Source organism: Apteryx mantelli, chromosome 1 (assembly GCF_036417845.1).
Source record: "Apteryx mantelli isolate bAptMan1 chromosome 1, bAptMan1.hap1, whole genome shotgun sequence".
Lineage (NCBI taxonomy): Eukaryota > Metazoa > Chordata > Aves > Apterygiformes > Apterygidae > Apteryx > Apteryx mantelli.
In genome coordinates, this window is record NC_089978.1 from 53,250,201 (window position 1) to 53,268,305 (window position 18,105).

Sequence of the window (18,105 nt, forward strand, 5' to 3'; positions counted from 1 at the left end):
CAGCAAGTTTGCTGATGATACAAAACTGGGAGGAGTGGCTGATACGCCAGAGGGCTGTGCTGCCATCCAGAGAGACCTGGACAGGCTGGAGAGGTGGGCGGAGAGGAACCTCATGAAGTTCAACAAAGGCAAGTGCAGGGTCCTGCACCTGGGGAAGAATAACCCCAGTCACCAGTACAGGTTGGGGGTTGACCTGCTGGAAAGCAGCTCTGCCGAGAAGGACCTGGGAGTGCTGGTGGACACCAAGTTAAGCATGAGGCAGCAATGTGCCCTTGTGGCCAAGAAGGCCAATGGTATCCTGGGCTGCATCAGGAAGAGTGTTGCCAGCAGGTGGAGGGAGGTGATTCTCCCCCTCTACTCAGCTCTGGTGAGGCCACATCTGGAGTACTGCGTCCAGTTCTGGGCTCCCCAGTACAAGAGGGATGTGGCACTACTGGAGCAAGTCCAGCGAAGGGCTACAAAGATGATTAGGGGACTGCAGCATCTCTCTTGTGAGGAAAGACTGAGAGAGCTGGGCCTGTTTAGCCTGGAGAAGAGAAGGCTGAGAGGAGATCTTATCAACGTGTACAAGTTTCTGAAGGGAGGGTGTCAAGAGGATGGGACCAGACTCTTTTCAGTGGTGCCCAGTGACAGGACGCGAGGCAATGGGCACAAACTGAAACACAGACACTTCCATCTGAACATGAGGAAGAACTTTTTCACTGTGAGGGTGACAGAGCACTGGAACAGGTTGCCCAGAGAGGTGGTGGAGTCTCCTTCTCTGGAGATATTCAAAACGCGCCTGGACGTGATCCTGTGCAATGTGCTCTAGGTGACCCTGCTTGAGCAGGGGGGTTGGACTAGGTGATCTCCAGAGGTCCTTTCCAACCTCAGCGATTCTGTGATTCTGTGATTCTGTGATTCTAAGCAAATTGTCATATGATTTTTTACCATTGAAATTTATTTATCAAATAGATCCTTATTTGGTGAAATCAGTTACATTTGGAGAAGAAGGACCATCCTCTAGGTGCTGCTTGCTTTTTTCCATAACATTTCAAAGACTTAAGGTAATATTTTATGTAAATATAGCTTTTAATCATAATTTGCATTCATCCTATACCACATACTAATTTGACTTTCTGAAAAATAGAATAAATTAAGTATGAACTGTTAAAGTCTGGAAGACTCTTTGAAAAAGTAAGATTGTCTCCATCTTTGAAATGTGTGAAGAATTGCAACACCAATATGTCAAGAAAATAGCCCTTTTTTAAATTCAGCTAGTACATAAATGGGTCATTCTTTGAGAGTTTCAGATAGTTCCAGCATTTTATTTAGAGATTGGAAGTCATCTGTCATATAAAAAAAATAATTTTAACAATAGATTTAGGTAACCATAATTTGCATGCATTCTGACCAGCATCAAAGCAACACTACTTAATTCAACCGTGATGCTGGTTGAATATTACTGCTTCTCTGTATCTTACAGAAGTTATCTGAAAAGCTTTTCTTTCACTAGAGTGCTTGCTGAGTATTGTATCTTCCTCTTCCCTTAACTTCATATTCTGGAAGCCTAGGTTCAGAAAAGAAATGTTCTTGTACTTTGCCCTCAAAAAATTTTCACAGAATCATATTAGAACCACAGAAGTGTTGGTTGGAAGGGACTTCTGGAGGCCGTCTAGTCCAGACTCCTGCTTGGAGCAGGACTGTTTCTTCCTCGAGACCAGCTGTGTGTCCAGCAGTCCTGAAAATCTCCCAGGGATTCAGGTTCCACAGATACTTTGGGTAGCCTATTGCAGTGCTGCACTACCCCTCTTAGTAAAGAAGTTTTTCCTAACATTGAAATATCTTTCCTAATGTCCAAATATCTTCCTGATATCCAAACATCTAAAAAGATATTGACCTTAATAACCTGTGTTGTGATCTTCTTTACATGCTTATCTTAAAAAAAAAAAATAAATAAAAAGCAGACACAGAAAGCTTTTGCTTTTTCAGGAAAGAGTGTCACAGGAATTCACAGAATTATTTTTGTCAAGTTAACATATGGTTTGGCCTTAGAGTTAGGTACAGTTGCTGATCTAGTCTGCTGGTGACTTAGGCCAGCAACAACCCTAAGTTAATGCACTTTTTTTTTTTTCTGTATACATCTGTGCAGACAAAACCACAGACTTCTAAGTTTCATCATAACTCCAGATCCAAAAGACATCTTTCCATAGCTTTAATGGCCCTTAGATCAGAATATGAATAAAAAATTCAGAAATCGTATTTTTTTTCCCACAGCATTGCTTTCGTAAGATACCGATATAAGAAAATAATAAAGCTTCTGTTTATTCTGTGATTGTTTTAATGAATAAAAATAATCATGAAATCTGAGCCTGTAAGAAGTCTAGTTGACTCCAAATGATACTCCAGTGCAGTGATAGTTTCCAGCCTGCAAAATGCAATTACTTTAACATCTTTAGAATATGATTTGGTCCTCATAATGTCATAAATGACAGCATAAAAATAGCTATGCTTAGCACAGCATTTCCCTTTGGGACATCTCTATGCATGTGTGGTCAATAGAGATTCTTCTTTCCCCCATTTTTTTTTTTCTGAAGTTATGTATTACTTCAAGACATTTATGTAACACACAAGGCAGTTAAAGTCTGCAGATCTCAATCCCCATTTCCTGATATCTAGTGGAATCATTTACACTTTGTGAAAAGTAGCATCTCAGTGCTTCATTTTTGATTTATTAATGGTTTACATTCATCCTTAAATCATATGAATATATATGAATCATAATGTTGTGGAATATCAAATGCCTAGAATCAGAGCAAAAGAGCCATCTAAATATTTAGCTGTTATTCAAAAACTCTCTATAATGACTGACCCAAGAGGTTTTTCACCATCCTCCATATCCAGGGTGTCTGGATGCCTGTAACTACCTCAGCCTTGGCAGCCTGGAATCTAACATCCTATTAAGTTTCAACCAGACTTGAGAGGATCTTTGGGGGTCTGATCTAGCAGATATGTATATAGTCTTTGACACACAGGATCCTTAAAAAAGTGCAATTGCAACTACCTTCAGCTTATAAAAGGACTTTATCATGTAGACTACTAGTCAGGTCATTCCCCTGTGTTAGGAATGTCGTGCATTTAATTATGTTTTAATACTGAAACTCGCAGATAATTACTGTCTCACGTGAACTGTATAAGCATACTACACCACAGGAATGGATGCCAAAATTTTCTACTCTCACAAAGATACAAAATAATTTATATTCTTGTTTATTCTCCTGGCCCAGGAAACTTGCATTTCTTGCACAGCACAGTGCACATTTTCAGCAGGAAAAAGTTGGGGGTAATCAGATTCCATTTGACAGTGTTATTCTTTTTAATATGTCTCAGTACGGCACTATTTAATTTGTAGTTAAGCCCAAATGCGTATGTCATTATGAAAGTGTTAAGTAGACTTTGTATTCAAAACAGTGCAAAAATGCTGGGATGGCTCTTAATTTAAAACTAAAAATAATATTCGCTTTTGTGAGCTACTAAAATAAATTTTATAGCTTATTTTAAAGTGCAAACTTATGTTAACATTCCATGGGACAGATTTCAGCATATATAAAGGATTCCAGACTTCTCTTTGAACAATTCATTATATGCTCTTCTGTACTTTAAATGTCCATTAATTACAACTGGATTTTTTTTTTTTTGATTCTTAATTTCTAAAACAGTTTGTCTGAAAAATTAAATAATCTGGATGAATTTGTCTGTAAAGGCAAACAGCTGAAGTTACATTTCTCCTTGAAATATGAAGACAAGGTGTTTCTTCTTTGCTGCGTTCCATCAGTCCATAGCAAGTACTAGAAGTAATAGTAGGAACAGAAGTAGTCATTGTAGTAGTAATAGGAGGAACATGTTGTGGATATTTTGAAGTTAATGTCTTAAAACACAAAACTTTGATAAATGCTTTATGATATTTACCATGCACATGTACTTGCACCCCGTCTTGTTGAAATCGTTTAAAAAAAAAAAAAATCTCTTTCACATCTTGCTTTCATAGAGCTGAACAGCATCTGGTGTTTTACTTTCTTCCTTGAGGTTAGCTGCTTTACATTAGACTGTGGTTCTTAAGAATTTGCTCTGTTGTGTCAAAAACAACAAAGCTGACCGTTAGGAGATGAGCAGGAAAGAAAATGTTGTCCTATATCTTTTCATTATGGCAATTAACTTCCCCATATTGGTTCCAGCTAAAGATACAGTTTATTTCTGTTTCAAGGAAAAAAAGGATTTGATACCTACTCCTGGAACAAGATCAAGAATATCGTAAACATCGGAAAATCAAAAAGGGACAAGTCTTTTGAAGCATCATACAGCCTTAGTAATAAATCCATCTGCCCTGTCCCAAATCCAACAGTGTGCATCAAACATCGAGTCCGAGGGGAGCTGAGCACTGAAGGCAATGAGCGTGCTGCAAACCCTCCCCTAGGAGCAGGGTCTGGCTGTTGCAGGAGGCTCTACTGCCGGGGGCTCTGCGGCTGAGCAGGATTTGCCTGTGATGGAAATTAGTCAATGGAGATGAAGATGTCCTGTGCTGGGGCAGTATGAGAGAAGTGTGCCAGAGTCCTCAGCAAGTGTCTCAGCTGATCTTTGAATTAAGACAAAGTTTTATTGTTTTTTCCCCTTATAATGACTTCAGTGCATCTACACGAAACTTGCAGATTGTGTCAGTGTGGCTGATAAAATATATTTGTGTAGATAATGGCATCCTCAGAATGATAATCCAGAATCCCTTCTGATGATGACTTTGAGGTTCAATCTTCTCTTTTCCCTTGCCACTATTACTTCTCCCTGTGAAATAATGTTTTCTTTGTAATAAATACTCTTTTTTTTTTAATTAACGTACCAAAACAAGGATCTTGAATAGATGGTTTTCTCTCTCAATCAGAATCATCTCTTCAGTTTCTCATATTATACAATTAGAAATCTCTAGCTAAGTGGCACATTATAAAAAGCTGCTATTTGGGGTTATACTGGGCACTTCTTTGTTGCAGAAAGGGGCCAAAACTTGATTCTCAGATTCTAATCACAGAAAAAATTACTGCAGGTGAGAAAAGCTCAGATTCATATCTTGTAGCTTTGACACACAACTGCAAAAAAGTCTGACCTCATATTCAATTTGGGATTTAGTTACAAAAAGGTTGATCTGTCATTCTAATGGAAAAGAGTGTGAAAATATTGGACCAGTTCTGAATAGGCCAGTGCTCTAGTTTACATATAAATTTGTGGTTGTTTTTGGAAGGGTTTGGTTTGGGTTTTTTGTTGTTGTTCAGCTTGCAGAGGTGTCACCGCAGGTAATATGTTCAAGTAATAGTGTTAAAAGCCTGTCTAAAAAATACCTGTAGCAGGAAAAAAAAACAGAAAAATAAATGCATTTGACTTTTATAGAGGTAAAAAGATAAGGGCAGGTTAAAATAAATAAGTGCAATATATTGTTTTAATATCTGTTTATTTAGGGAACAGGTCTATTTAATATATTTTATTCACTGAAATGTGAGGGGAAAAAATGATAGTGTTGGTTACCTTGAGGTACCCTAACATAACAATTACATAGCTGCCAAGTACACCAATGTGCCTGCTGAAGCGCTGTTCTTGCACTCAATTAAATTACCCTACTGACAGGAAAAAAATGAATCCACTTTGTTTCAGACTGTCAAACATGCTTCACCTTCCAGCCTCCATTATTCTAGCTAAGTGAAATGTATAGAAACCACTTAACTGTGCCTGTCATTGGAGGGGTGGGGGAAGAGCACAGACTTAACAAATAATTTTCTTAAGACCCCTACTAACTGGCAACTACTGGCAAACATGAATAACAATTTTAAGGATACATTTGTAATTGTTATAATGGAAATGTTCCAAGGAAATTTCAGGCACAGACATTTCATCCTTCTTCCTTCCTATGTGATACATTCCTTACTTTATTATTTTATTTTAAGCAGCAGATATTGATACATCTTCAACTGAAGAATAAACATATAAGGGCAAGTTCTTATCCTTTTTTGTTCTGGCAATATAAAGTTTCTTTTAAACTGGAAAATCACTGGCTGAGAATGTTATTATGAGGAAAGGCTGTAGGCAGACCCCTTGTTCCTCATCAAACAAACATTCACTACACAGGAGTCCAATAGGGACTGATGATAGTGGATGACATGTGTCACGTTATAGTGATTCCTGGAAGCTACAAAACCACTTGTGGTGTTACAGCTTACCATAAAGTAGATTTGCCCTGATATAATGAATGATGTGAATCCCAGTGCTGAGGGAAAGCTGAAAGCTAAAGCTCTCTTTACTTATGCTGAGTGATCCTCTGATACAGCTGTATAACTGAATTGCTTTGACATCAATTTAGCTCACTCTTTTTTCTGATGCTTTGAGACTGCAATGAAGAAGAATATTTTGCAACACAGTTGTCCTCAATGTTCTGCCAAGTAACTGTTAGCAGCTAAGCAAAGTGTCATCTGTGCCTGCGGCAATTGTCTTCAGTGTGAAACTATTTCTCTTAAACCTAAGTCAGAGGGCCTGAATCATCATTTCCCTGGATCTTGGCAATTGCAGGATAAATTTTTTTACACCCATTTCTTACTAATGTAAATGACTACTCAAATGAAAGACACTGAAATACTAAACCCTGTCATCATGTACCATGGACATTTTTTTTTCCTCTACACTAATTTGAGATCTCTAAAAGTCTAAAAAGAACAATATTCTGAGGCCTGATTCAAAATTCAAAGCTTTTTAATGTCATTTATATTAACTGAATTAAATTTTTTATTGGACCTTAATTATTTCAAATAATAAAGTTACTTAGATGTTTTATGGGTGGGATTTAGTTTTTTAAATATAGGCATCCAGTGTCATTTTAATTCTCTAAGCTATCCCACCTGTGCTCCAGTTGTGCCTCCAGACCAGGGCATGGGTTTCCATATTCTATGACATGTCGTGTCCATTCAAATGTCTTGAATATGCAAGGACTTCTAAAATAGCACTAGATACCTAAGCTAATATAGTAGAATTCTCCACTTTGCCTCACTCTTATTTGCACTGGTAATTCTTAGTATTACCTTTAATTGTCAGGAATAAAGATAGTAAGGAAACAAATACATGGTAATCAGGTTTACTGTTCCTAATCCTCTTATATACACAGGTTTTCTAAACTAAATTATTCTCAGTCATAGAAAGAGGAAATAGTACTTATTCTCCAATTACTGAAATTTGATTCTTGGAAGCCAACAAGTTTTACTGTCATAGCAAAGTGATGGCATCTACAAAACATTAATAAGGAAGTTGATTTGTTAACAGGGACAACATATGGTCAGATCCTCAGATAATAGAAATTAGGATAGCACCATCAGTCAGTATCTCTATGCAAATTTGAAAGAACTGAGAATCTGACTTTCATTTGTAGTATAAGAAGAAATTCTGTCAGAAACTTATATACAAAGAACACGGAGAATGTTTGTATATACAAATAGGTAAGACACCAGCAGTAAGCTGAACTAAAGAATGTCTTTTTGCTTTGAATTTATCAAGACTTCAATGCTAAGTTTAGCACGCATACATAGACATGTAGTAATTAAGCTGATCTTTAGCTCTACAAATTTAAATTAGAAAAAAAATTGTTCTTCATGCATAGTCAGTTTACAAAAGATTTGCTTAGAGGAAGATAAATGCAGGTCAGAATTTGTGTTTTGGCACTGTGTCAGTCATGCACAGAGTTTGAATGGCCTTACTGCACACTGAACAAGATGCTTCTGTCCACATGACAAGAGTGAAGACCCTCGTGTTTAATTCCCAAACAGTTCTAAACTTGTGCATGCAGGAGTTGCTGCCTTCTTTTTAAAAAGTGACCTCTAAGATAAAGACATTTAAAAAAACCTTTATTTCATTTTCACTGATAGAGAGCAGTTCCTTGATTTTCTTGAAAGGCAGCTAAGAATAAGCTTGTTTTCTTGCAAGTTGAAGAAGAAAAAAAGATTACAAAATTATACAGAATAAATACTTAATATAAATCTAGCTAGATTTCATAACAAAAATAAACCTGCAGTGTTCTACCTTTTCACCTATTTTTTTCTCGCAACACTTTATTTTCTTCTAATTTCTGGAAAATATAGCATATTTTTGTACAAACAAATACTACATACTATTACTGTTCTTTGCATGTGTGTTTTGTTGTGGTTATTCTGTTTGAGGGTTGCTTTTTGGTCGTGTGGGGAAGGAGCTGCTTTTGCACCTGCAAGTTCCTAGCCAGAGCAAACTCATTTCTTCCAAGAATATTTAAAGCCAGCACAGAAGTTATTCATATAGATAGATAGATAGATAAAAATCAAACTTATTAAACACAGTAACATATTTACAGCTGATTCTCAGTAGCTTTTCAAATTGCCCAGGATTATGAATTGAAACACCAGTGATGCACAATATTTTATAGCAGCAGCATAAGAGAAGATTGTCCAAACTTAGGTAAAGCTATCAGAGAGGAAAAATAGCAGAAGGCTTGCTTTGTCATTGCTGTTGGGTAAACATAGTTATGTATGTTTTCCTTCCACATACTGATACCGAATGCACGTGATGAAGTTCCGTGTAAGATACTTAAATATTTGCAGGCTCTGGGTGCATATGCCAATATTTTTTCCTTTTGTTTTTAACTGACATTTAGTATGACAAAGTTTCAATTCCTTTTGTATTTATTATAATGGTATGTTAGGTGTGGTTGTAGACAATGTTCTTGTATGTAGTGCATGTACTAATCCCTAACCAATACACACTAACCTTATAACTACAAATACAGGTTTGTTTTGTTTTGTTTTTAAAATAATCCAATTAAACTGAGGGAAAAAGAAAGAGTACAGTTAACAAATATTTTGCCATAAATCAGGAACAGAACAGAGAGTGCCATACAAACCTTTAAAAAAATCTAGAGGAATATTGCAATATTGCAGTAAGCAATCTTCCTCCCACAGTTCAATCACACAGAGTTCATGTTTAATTTGGGGTGAGACATTGCCTGCAAACATCCCCATGGCTTCCCACAGTGATCCCTGAGGTTTTTTTTGCTAGGATTACTGCTGTGCTTAAGTTCTGACTGTTGACGTGTTATTATAAGGCACTTTTATTTACAATGGTTCCAACTTAAAATAGAAATACAGAAATTGAGCCCCAGCCCACTGTATGTTTGCTTCATGTTTGCTGCTCCAAGACTTCCAGATAGTCAGGCTCAGCATGTAAGTTAGCTTTGAGTTCAAAATACTCATTTTTAGTCTGTTCTAGGAAAACCTTTCTTGGTCTGGAATACATTAGTGTCTCCATTAACTTCAGCTCCTCATGTGTTCCAGGATAATGAACCTCCATGTCAGGTTGGAGCTGGACAATATTTTTCCTTAGGTACTCTGTGATACCTAGCTGCTGCAGTTCTCTCTCTTTTTCAAGAATGTTTCTGTACAGGGAGCTGGCATCCTGAAATGACAGAAATTCAGCCGACTGATCTGTAGCCTTGTATTTGACATTTGCACCTGTAAGAGGTGAACCGTTCTCTCTTTCCAGGAGACTTCTGCGGAGATGTTTGGAATCATTGTCTTCCTTGTCATTTCCCTCCTCCTGTTGCTCAGTATGCTTGGGGCTGAAGGATGGGCTACGATAGACCTGAACCATGGGAGTAACCATACGCTGCTCATAGAGAGCTGCAGCTGGGCGCTCAGTTGTGTGATGTGTTGTCTTATGCCCATACATGCTGTACTGAAGGTGAACTGGGCTACTATCCCTCATTTGTTCATTTGCTTGTTTCTTTTTGCATCTTCGCCGTCGATGCAGAACAAGAACAACTATTCCTGCTGCACAAAATACAATAGTTATAAACACAATTAGGAGTCCTAGTATTAGAACAGAAAGTGGGACAGCACCCGTAAGGGACCGCAGGATGGTGTCTGCAGCGGTGGTTGTAGTAGAAGAAGTTGTCACAACTATAAAGCTGGCATGAGTTGGTAGTGCAGGGCTGTTTATTAAGCCTGGACACAAGACATCACTGTTCAGGGATTTCAGTTCTTTTTTTGCTAGGTGTCCTGGAGATTTACAAAAAATGTCACCCATCATTGTATTCTTACTCAGCTTTTGTATCCATTTTTGCAGTCCAACTGAATCACAAGTGCAATCCCAGGGGTTGTCTTCAAGTTCAATTTGTACCAGCATATCCAGTTCATCCAAGACATTGCTCACAGGCAAATGAGCAAACTGGTTTGTTTTCAAATTTAATCTGGCAAGTGGGACCCCTGAAAAGATATGGGGCGGTAAAGTCTGTAAAAGATTGTTATTTAAGTAGAGAACCTTAAGTTTAGGCATTGCATTAAATGTCCCTGGCAAAACTTCTTTGATGGCATTATATTCAAGGTACAAGTATTCGAGGTGCTGAAGACCAAGGAAGAGATTCTGACTTAGCTTTGTAAGGTGATTGCCATTGAGATATAATTTCTGCAGTCTAGTCAGATTCATAAAGGATCCTTCTTCAAGGATTTCAATACGATTGTTCCCCAGATGAAGCATTTCCAGGCTGGCATAGTCCACAAGATCTGATTTCAGTAATGTCTGAATAATATTTCCAGCTAGAATAAGCTTTTTAGGATTTGGAGGTGGAGGTCCTAAGTCAGACAAGCTTTCGATATTTCGCTCCTGGCAGTGCATGAGAACTCCTGAGAGTGTATGGCTGGTGCAGTGACAGGGGACAGGACAATAGATTCCTGGAAACTGAGTAGTTGGATTTGAAGCATGAAGCACAAAACTTGGCTCTTTAGTAGGAGCTTTCAGGATAGGAATCACCTTAGTTGATAGGCGACTATCACTAATAGAGGTGGTTACAACCAGGGGCAGTGATCCTGAAGGATCTTCAAGTTCATTGACAGGATGAGTGGGACAAAGTGATTCTTTTTTCAAGCGGCTTAAGATGCTGCCTTTGATAACTGAAGGGCTATTGCACACAACATCACCTATTATTGACTGGGGAGGCATGTTTTCTAGCCATATCTTCAGCTGAAGCAAATCACAGTTACAAGCCCATTTATTGTCTTCCAATTGAAGATCTAATATTCTACCAATGTGTTCTAGAAAGCCAACATATGGCAGTGTCTGTAACTGGTTTCCACGAAGATCTAAATGGGTCAATGGCACAAAACGAAATATGTTAGGAGGAAGATATTCAATCGCATTATCATTCAAAATAAGCACTTTGAGCCTGTTGAGCTTGCTAAAGGCACTTGCTTCAATCACTGTGATGAAATTGTTGTCTGCTTGAAGAAACTCCAGATTTTCCAACCCATTAAATGTATCTTCTTTAAGTATTTCTAAAGAATTGTGATTGATATGAAGTTGCTTAAGAAGTCTGAGACCGTTAAAAGCCCCAGGCTCAATATCTGCAATATTATTAAATCCAAGATGTAGAGAGATGGCACTGGCAAGGCCAGCAAAATCATTCACACATAACATATTCAAGCCATTGTTTAATAGATTAAGATGGAAAGGCCGTGATGGTGGGACATTTATTTCTGATATCATCTTGATGCCTCTTTCTTCACAGTTTATAATCATGGTATCATCCTTTTCTTCGCAGGAACACAAACTCTGACAAGATCCTCTGGTTGAAGAAAAAGAAGGCTGTGACTGCGAAGGATCAGATGCAACCAGAACTGAACATAACACAAAAACCCAGAGCTTCATCTTGCCCAGAAGATTCTGGAAAAAAAAAAAAAGGAAAAAAAAAGGAAAAAAAAAGGGAAAAAAGGAAAAAAAAAAGAAAAAAAAGGAACAAGGTCATAATTTCATTTGGGTGCAGGGGCAGCAGGAAAGAAAAAAAGCAATAAACATTTCTACTACTTGTAAGTGAGCTGTCCCAGCTTGTGAAACTATTATATCTTGCAACACATTTGAATGATTTTCTAAGAAGAGAAAATATATTTAGTTTAAGCTATTGAATCAAGCAACACAGTCAAAGGGAGAAGTGCTTCAATACTTCATGCTGCTACACCAAAGTAGGAAATAACCAAGAATGTGCTCTCTTTATTTATATACCATATGTAATGTTTTGCCACTAGACAGAAGTAATAAGTTACTGCCTCAAGCCGCTTATATCAAGGATAACATAATATTATAGATCATCACTTTTTTATCACCATGTAGCACTGCAAATTTGAGGGGTCCTTTGCTAGGCTCAACTTAACATTGTCCAGCTACTAAGGAGAAAAAGAAAGATTTGGTTTGGTTTAACAACATATTGTGAACAAAAGTTCCTTCAGGTAGCATAGAGGGAATCTTTCCTTTGGTTCTGCGGTGTGTATGTAAATCAAAAGGTATTGTCTCTGCTGTCCTTGTACCTCCAAACTGAAAAGGAAGTAGACAAATTAGTGTTTTCTCTTTATTTAAATTTTAATGTATATGGTATATTTTGTGTATATTTTGTGAGAGTGGAAATGCTACACACTCCTTGGTAGTGGAGTAACATGCTTGTATGTAATATGCACATAAAATTATCAAAAAATAATAAAAAATTATTAAATCCAAGGTGTAGAAAGATAGCATTGGCAAGGTCAGCAAAATCATTCATGCATTAGCAAAGTCAAGCCATAACATAGTCTCTTGTGTACACCCTAACTGTGTACACAGCTAACCAAGAAGAAAAAGAAGAAGAATTGACAATGCAGTACATATCAGAAGAAATAGGTAGGCAGGGGACAAACAGGTTTTTGGACAGGAATCATTAGACTCCTTTCAATTATTATGATCATTAATTACCAGAAACATTCTAAAATGTACATAGAATTAACCTTGCCTTGACAGTTAAAAATTATCACCAGTATCCTCTGTATGTTATGTAACAAATTATCAGCTTTCAAGCCATTTGGTCTCAAACTGAAACGGCCTGAGAAAGACATCCTAAGTGTACAACTATGAAGTAACAAGCACAGTTTGCATGTTTAAGTCAAATATGTGTTGTCATTGGTTTGAAATTAGTTATGCTGCACTCTTTATTTGAAGATTCTATATTTCTTTCTGTCAAGGCTGTCTAATTAGCAAGAACAAAGGTATTTTGTGATATATGAGATGAAGTGAAATCTCTGTCTATAATCTTGTAATAAAATAAATATTTCCATGTTTGCTAAAAGAAAAAATCTTACAATGAAATGGATCATTTAAAACACAAAAACTTTTTGGGTGCACTATTTACTCTAGGACGGAACAAACCAGGTTTGTTAAGGGATCCATCTAATAAAGGTCACTTGATCTTTCAGAGTAAGCTATTGAAATATGGAGTACAGAAAGTCACCACACAGTTAAGCTGCCAAAGTGTTAATTTCTGAGCGATGAGGACCCTTTCTAAGAATCTATGCAATTAAATGCGCAAACATTCTTACAGTATGGTCATATGTTTTGGCCTCTCATCAATATTTATTTTATTTATCAGGCACTTCTGTTACTTTTACTAGCAACACAACTTCTCAAGGCTTCCCTCACAAAGGGTTGCAAGGATTTATACATTTAAGCACCTAATGCTCTGGTATGAGTGTTTTACATACGTGCACACACACACACACGCACACACACACGAAATCCAGCAATTATGTGCATAATGAATTGTACCTTTCACCATTCCTGATAACTGGGAATAGATGTGTCAATTTAGAGGCAGCAAGTGCTATTCATACTGTGAGAAAATTTTCTTGTGTCCTACCATAGTTCTTGAACACCAGCTGCCTATATTCAATGTATATAGTCTCTTAAATTTTAATCCCAAAAGTATTGGATAAGACACAACATGCCAAGACATTATTTTTAAATATTCAAAATAAAGCTAGAATCATAATATGCTAGATATTTATTCATGCTTTATATGCAGCAATATCCTTTCCAGTGACCTATGGTGAAAAATGCAGACTCTTGACATAGATGCCAGCTTCAAATCTACCATATGGCTAATTAGACTTCATTTTTATACTCTTTTTCTCCATTAGAATTCCATCTTAGATCTGCATCAAATTCAAACTGCACTTTAAAAAGGCCCTAAGCAAAATTAAAGGGAAAAAAAAAATTAATCTGAAAAGCATGTTGCATTCTAGTACATATTGAAAAATTCATTTATAAAAATGAAAGCCCTCCTCTCAGAGATGAAAGTAAAAACATTTGTAACCAATTGGAAAACATTCCCATTTTAATCATCATCATACTTCTGTGGGCAACACTGTTAGAACTCTCTCTCTCTCTCTCTCTCTCTCACACACACACAGACACACACAGACACACACAGACACACAGACACACACACACACACACACACACACTCTAAAAAAAAAGATGCCTGGAACTTCTACACAGACCTAATAGGAGAGTTGTATTCTTTTTTTTTTCTTTTTTTTTTCTTTTTCTTTTTTGTTTTTGTTTTTGGTCGGTACACTCAGGAATATGTAATGAAGGTCTCTGTGGGCTACAGTTGTGAAATGAAAACTACTTTCAAGTAACAGATGCTCAACATTTAACTGAAAGAATTCATAATAATAAAAATAATAATAAAAGGCTTGACAGGGCTGACCTTACTTCTGTTTCATGTGGTGAGGTTTTTCAGGAAATTCTACATGGTAACTTAAGTTTGTTGCTTTTATCTGCCTTCATATAAGTCATTACTAACTGCTTGCATTAACTGAGCTTCTTGTGACATGAATTCTAAAAGACTAAAAAAGTCACAGTCCTTTCCACTGGATGAATTTCAACACTTTCAGAAGTAGTCACCTTATGGTAAAGGCATCACATGCTTGAGAAGTGAAAATCAATACATGTTTTTTTTCAAATATTGAAATAGCTTTTTATTGTGCATCGGTTTTTCATTCAGCTACTTGGAAAAAAAAAAAGTTAATTTCAAAGCCCTCATCTAGAAACCGGTCATTTCTAAAAGCCTTCAAGATTGTCTGTTAAATCCTGGAAGGAATCACGGTCATATGATGCATTTAAGACCATTCTGACACTTCAGAAAATAAAAACAAACACCCACTCCTCCCCCTCAACCATGATCTCAAATCAGCATTTCCTTAATACACACATTCTGCTATGCAGCTATACTGTTGGCAGATTGAATAAATGCACCTGGCAGACTGTTTGAAATACAGTATAAACTGCCATCATTTAACAGAAAAGTTATACAAAGTCATGCAGAAAAAAAAAATAAACCAGTACTGAGAAATTAATTTCTCACACTCTAAGCTAACTGGAATCTTTCTTACCTGTACAGCAGTAACACTCCCTGAAGGGATCAGTAATGCAGTTAGAGCAGCTGTTTCAATGCAATTTAATTTTCCCCTATGAAAAATGCACACTTTCTTCTGAGTTTCACTTTGCTGCACACTCTGGTAAAACTACAATTCCATAAAGTTAAAATCCTTGTTCAGAAGACAGAGTACAGAGCGTTCAATTGAAAAAATCTTCCAGGCAGAGTGCACATTAGAGTGCACATTAGACCATCCTGTGAAGCAGTTGTCCTTTTTCCTCAATTAAAATTCACAGCATACTTCACAGCTATGCTGACTTTTCTGTATATAGTTAACTGTTTACAAGCAATTTGGATGCAGTAAGCAAACAAGATGGTCAGCAGAGCTTGACTTGATCACTCTTGGTTTGTTAGATTTTTAGATCCAAGCTGCTTCTATGTTCTCTCTGCTCTTTCTAGTCTTTCTTGTTAGCTCAGTTTGTTATTAGTCAGATTGCCAGGGGCTGGGAGGTAGGCGTAAATAAAGAGACTTCTTGGCTTTTGACTCAGCCTTTAAGCCCTTCCCCATTTGAGAGCTTTAATCTGCCAGTGTCATTTAATACAAGATACAGCTCCACCTTGAGACAGATCAGCTCCTCCTCCTCCTGCAATTTGTTTCACCTCCTTTTTCCCTTATCTAACTGAACCTCTGAAGGTAAAATTCAGCTAAATATCTTGTAGATTACTTAAAATCTATCAAAGGCTGATTTTACAACACAGTAAACATCTCCTGCAGCTTTTGCAGTTTGTTCTGATAGACAGATATTGCATTTAGTTTATATCTGCAAATGCTTGCTTTAAAACCTGAAAACGGTCAAGCCCAAATACACTCAATACCACAAGGGAAACCTTGTCCTCTGGAAAATATATCCATCACAATGAAATGAAGGATTATTCGAATGTATAAACAAGGCAGTACAGCTGTCGGTCCAGTCCACCCAGTGTGACTGGGGTAGGGATGACACTGTCTGTACGGTTGTTTTATATGTTTTAGTTCTGAAATAAAATAAATCATGGAGTATTTGTGTTTATGCTCATACAATGACTGCAGTCAGTCCTTTTCAAAATTTCCCGTCTTGTTTTTTAGGAAGAGAACTGGATTGAATCTAATTGTCTGTTTTACAGATGTTAGCATAGTGTGTTGGTATCTATCCATGTGAGATTATATTCTGTTTGCATGAAATGTTGCTTTGATAAAAAGAGGTCTGTTGTGGGGGTATTCTTAAAGGCATGTATTATGCTTAAAGTATTATTTCTTTTGTGGTCACAGACAAGTAATTAGTAGATACTGTGGGACTCCCAGCAAAATTGTTCTGTCATCCAAGGCACATTTTCTTACTCCCTCCTGCACTACTTAGGCTGGTTTTATGTGCTGCAAATGCTACTTCCTTGTCCATCCACTGCCAAAAACCAGCAAACCCTTTTGGTGAGCAACAGCAGACCTGGTGCTGAGGCATGTTTATCCCATACAGCATTCTAGTTCTGCTTTGTTCTTCTTAATGTGTCTTTGTTTAGGGTAAAGATTGTTTATTACAGTCTCAATACCAGTCAGATTCTCATAACTTGTTTTGTGCTGACAGTTCTTCAAGTGCCCTCATTGATCTTAGAAGGGGTATGGTGACGTATTGTTACGTGTGATGAAGGCTATCAAAAATCTTTATATATACCTGTATACATATATATATGCACACACATACACCACATACACACACACACACACATGCATACATACACATATACATATATATGTTTGGTTTATTATAAGTTCTTTAGTGCTTCATTTTGTAAAGATAAAATATGTAATTTAGCAAAATAATAAAGACAGATAAAATATTCCTAAGCAAGTCATCTCAACTTTTTTTGTCAGAATAACAGTAATATGTTTTCCATTCATTTCAACACATCACTTATTTGATTGTATTTTGCTACTTTTAATGAACCTTGCAACTCTGTCTTGATTGCAGAAGTTTTACCATTTAGGCTCAGAGATTCTCAGCTACCTGTGACAGGTCAAATAAATCATCTTCTTTATTCATTTTGAATTTCTGAATTGTAAATCAGGTTCTTCCTAATTTTTACCAAGCATTTTATATGTACTTACACTTATTTTGTTGTTGATTTGAGTAAGATGGAGAAGTATCTGTATATACAGATATTCATATCTGAAATGAAAACAACTTTGCTCTTTGCTTTTCAGTTAACATCCACAAGAGTAGGACTTGATCACAAAAATGTTTCCAGAAATCAACTATTAAAAATAGGAGAGTATTTCTAGGCATACATAATTTAAAAATAGTGAGAATGGTTATAGATAATGTATGCCATTCCACAAACTGCAAATTTACCAGGTTTATAACAGTATGGCTATTGACCGTTTTCCACAAACAATTTTAAGAATCATTAAGCAGGTTATTATAAAGAATCTGATTCCACAAATGCATCAGCATGGAGAGTCTTAAACTGACATGGAATTTGCAACCTAAAAATATATTAGTTATAGTGAAGTGTAACTATTTCATTCTGCCTTTTATCTGATAATCAAAACAAGTATCAAACAGGCTGTGTTCTTCAAGATCATATCTATGAGAGTGGTCTTCTGTTTTCATACAAAAGTCCATTGACATCTGTGTGCTTTGATGCAATTGCAGCTATCTGACCAGACAGGAAGTTTTGTGGATTCATTGATTTTGCCCATTACTCTGCATCTTTAAGACTATTTTAAAATTATACAATTAAATTTCTAAAGGAAGAGAATGAAAATGAGAATGACTGCATTACAGAAGAAAAAATTGCTTTTTATATTTTTA

General features: G+C 36.7%; 1 protein-coding gene across 2 annotated transcripts; it reads right to left on the bottom strand.

Moving 5' to 3' along the window:
- Nucleotides 1–1,190: 1,190 nt before the first annotated feature.
- Nucleotides 1,191–15,726, bottom strand: SLITRK6 (SLIT and NTRK like family member 6). Of its 2 annotated transcripts, XR_010883701.1 has the most exons (3): nt 15,276–15,726; nt 7,903–11,742; nt 1,191–5,363 (listed from the first exon to the last, which is right to left on the bottom strand). XR_010883701.1 is itself a non-coding variant. In XM_013951355.2 (2 exons), the coding sequence occupies exon 2, from the start codon at nt 11,725–11,727 to the stop codon at nt 9,205–9,207; it is 2,523 nt and encodes an 840-aa protein (XP_013806809.2). In that variant the 5' UTR covers nt 11,728–11,742; nt 15,276–15,726; the 3' UTR covers nt 5,457–9,204. The 2 variants fall into 2 exon arrangements, 1 of the variants encoding a protein (XP_013806809.2); XM_013951355.2 differs by lacking the exon at nt 1,191–5,363 and having other exon boundaries at nt 5,457–11,742.
- Nucleotides 15,727–18,105: the final 2,379 nt, after the last annotated feature.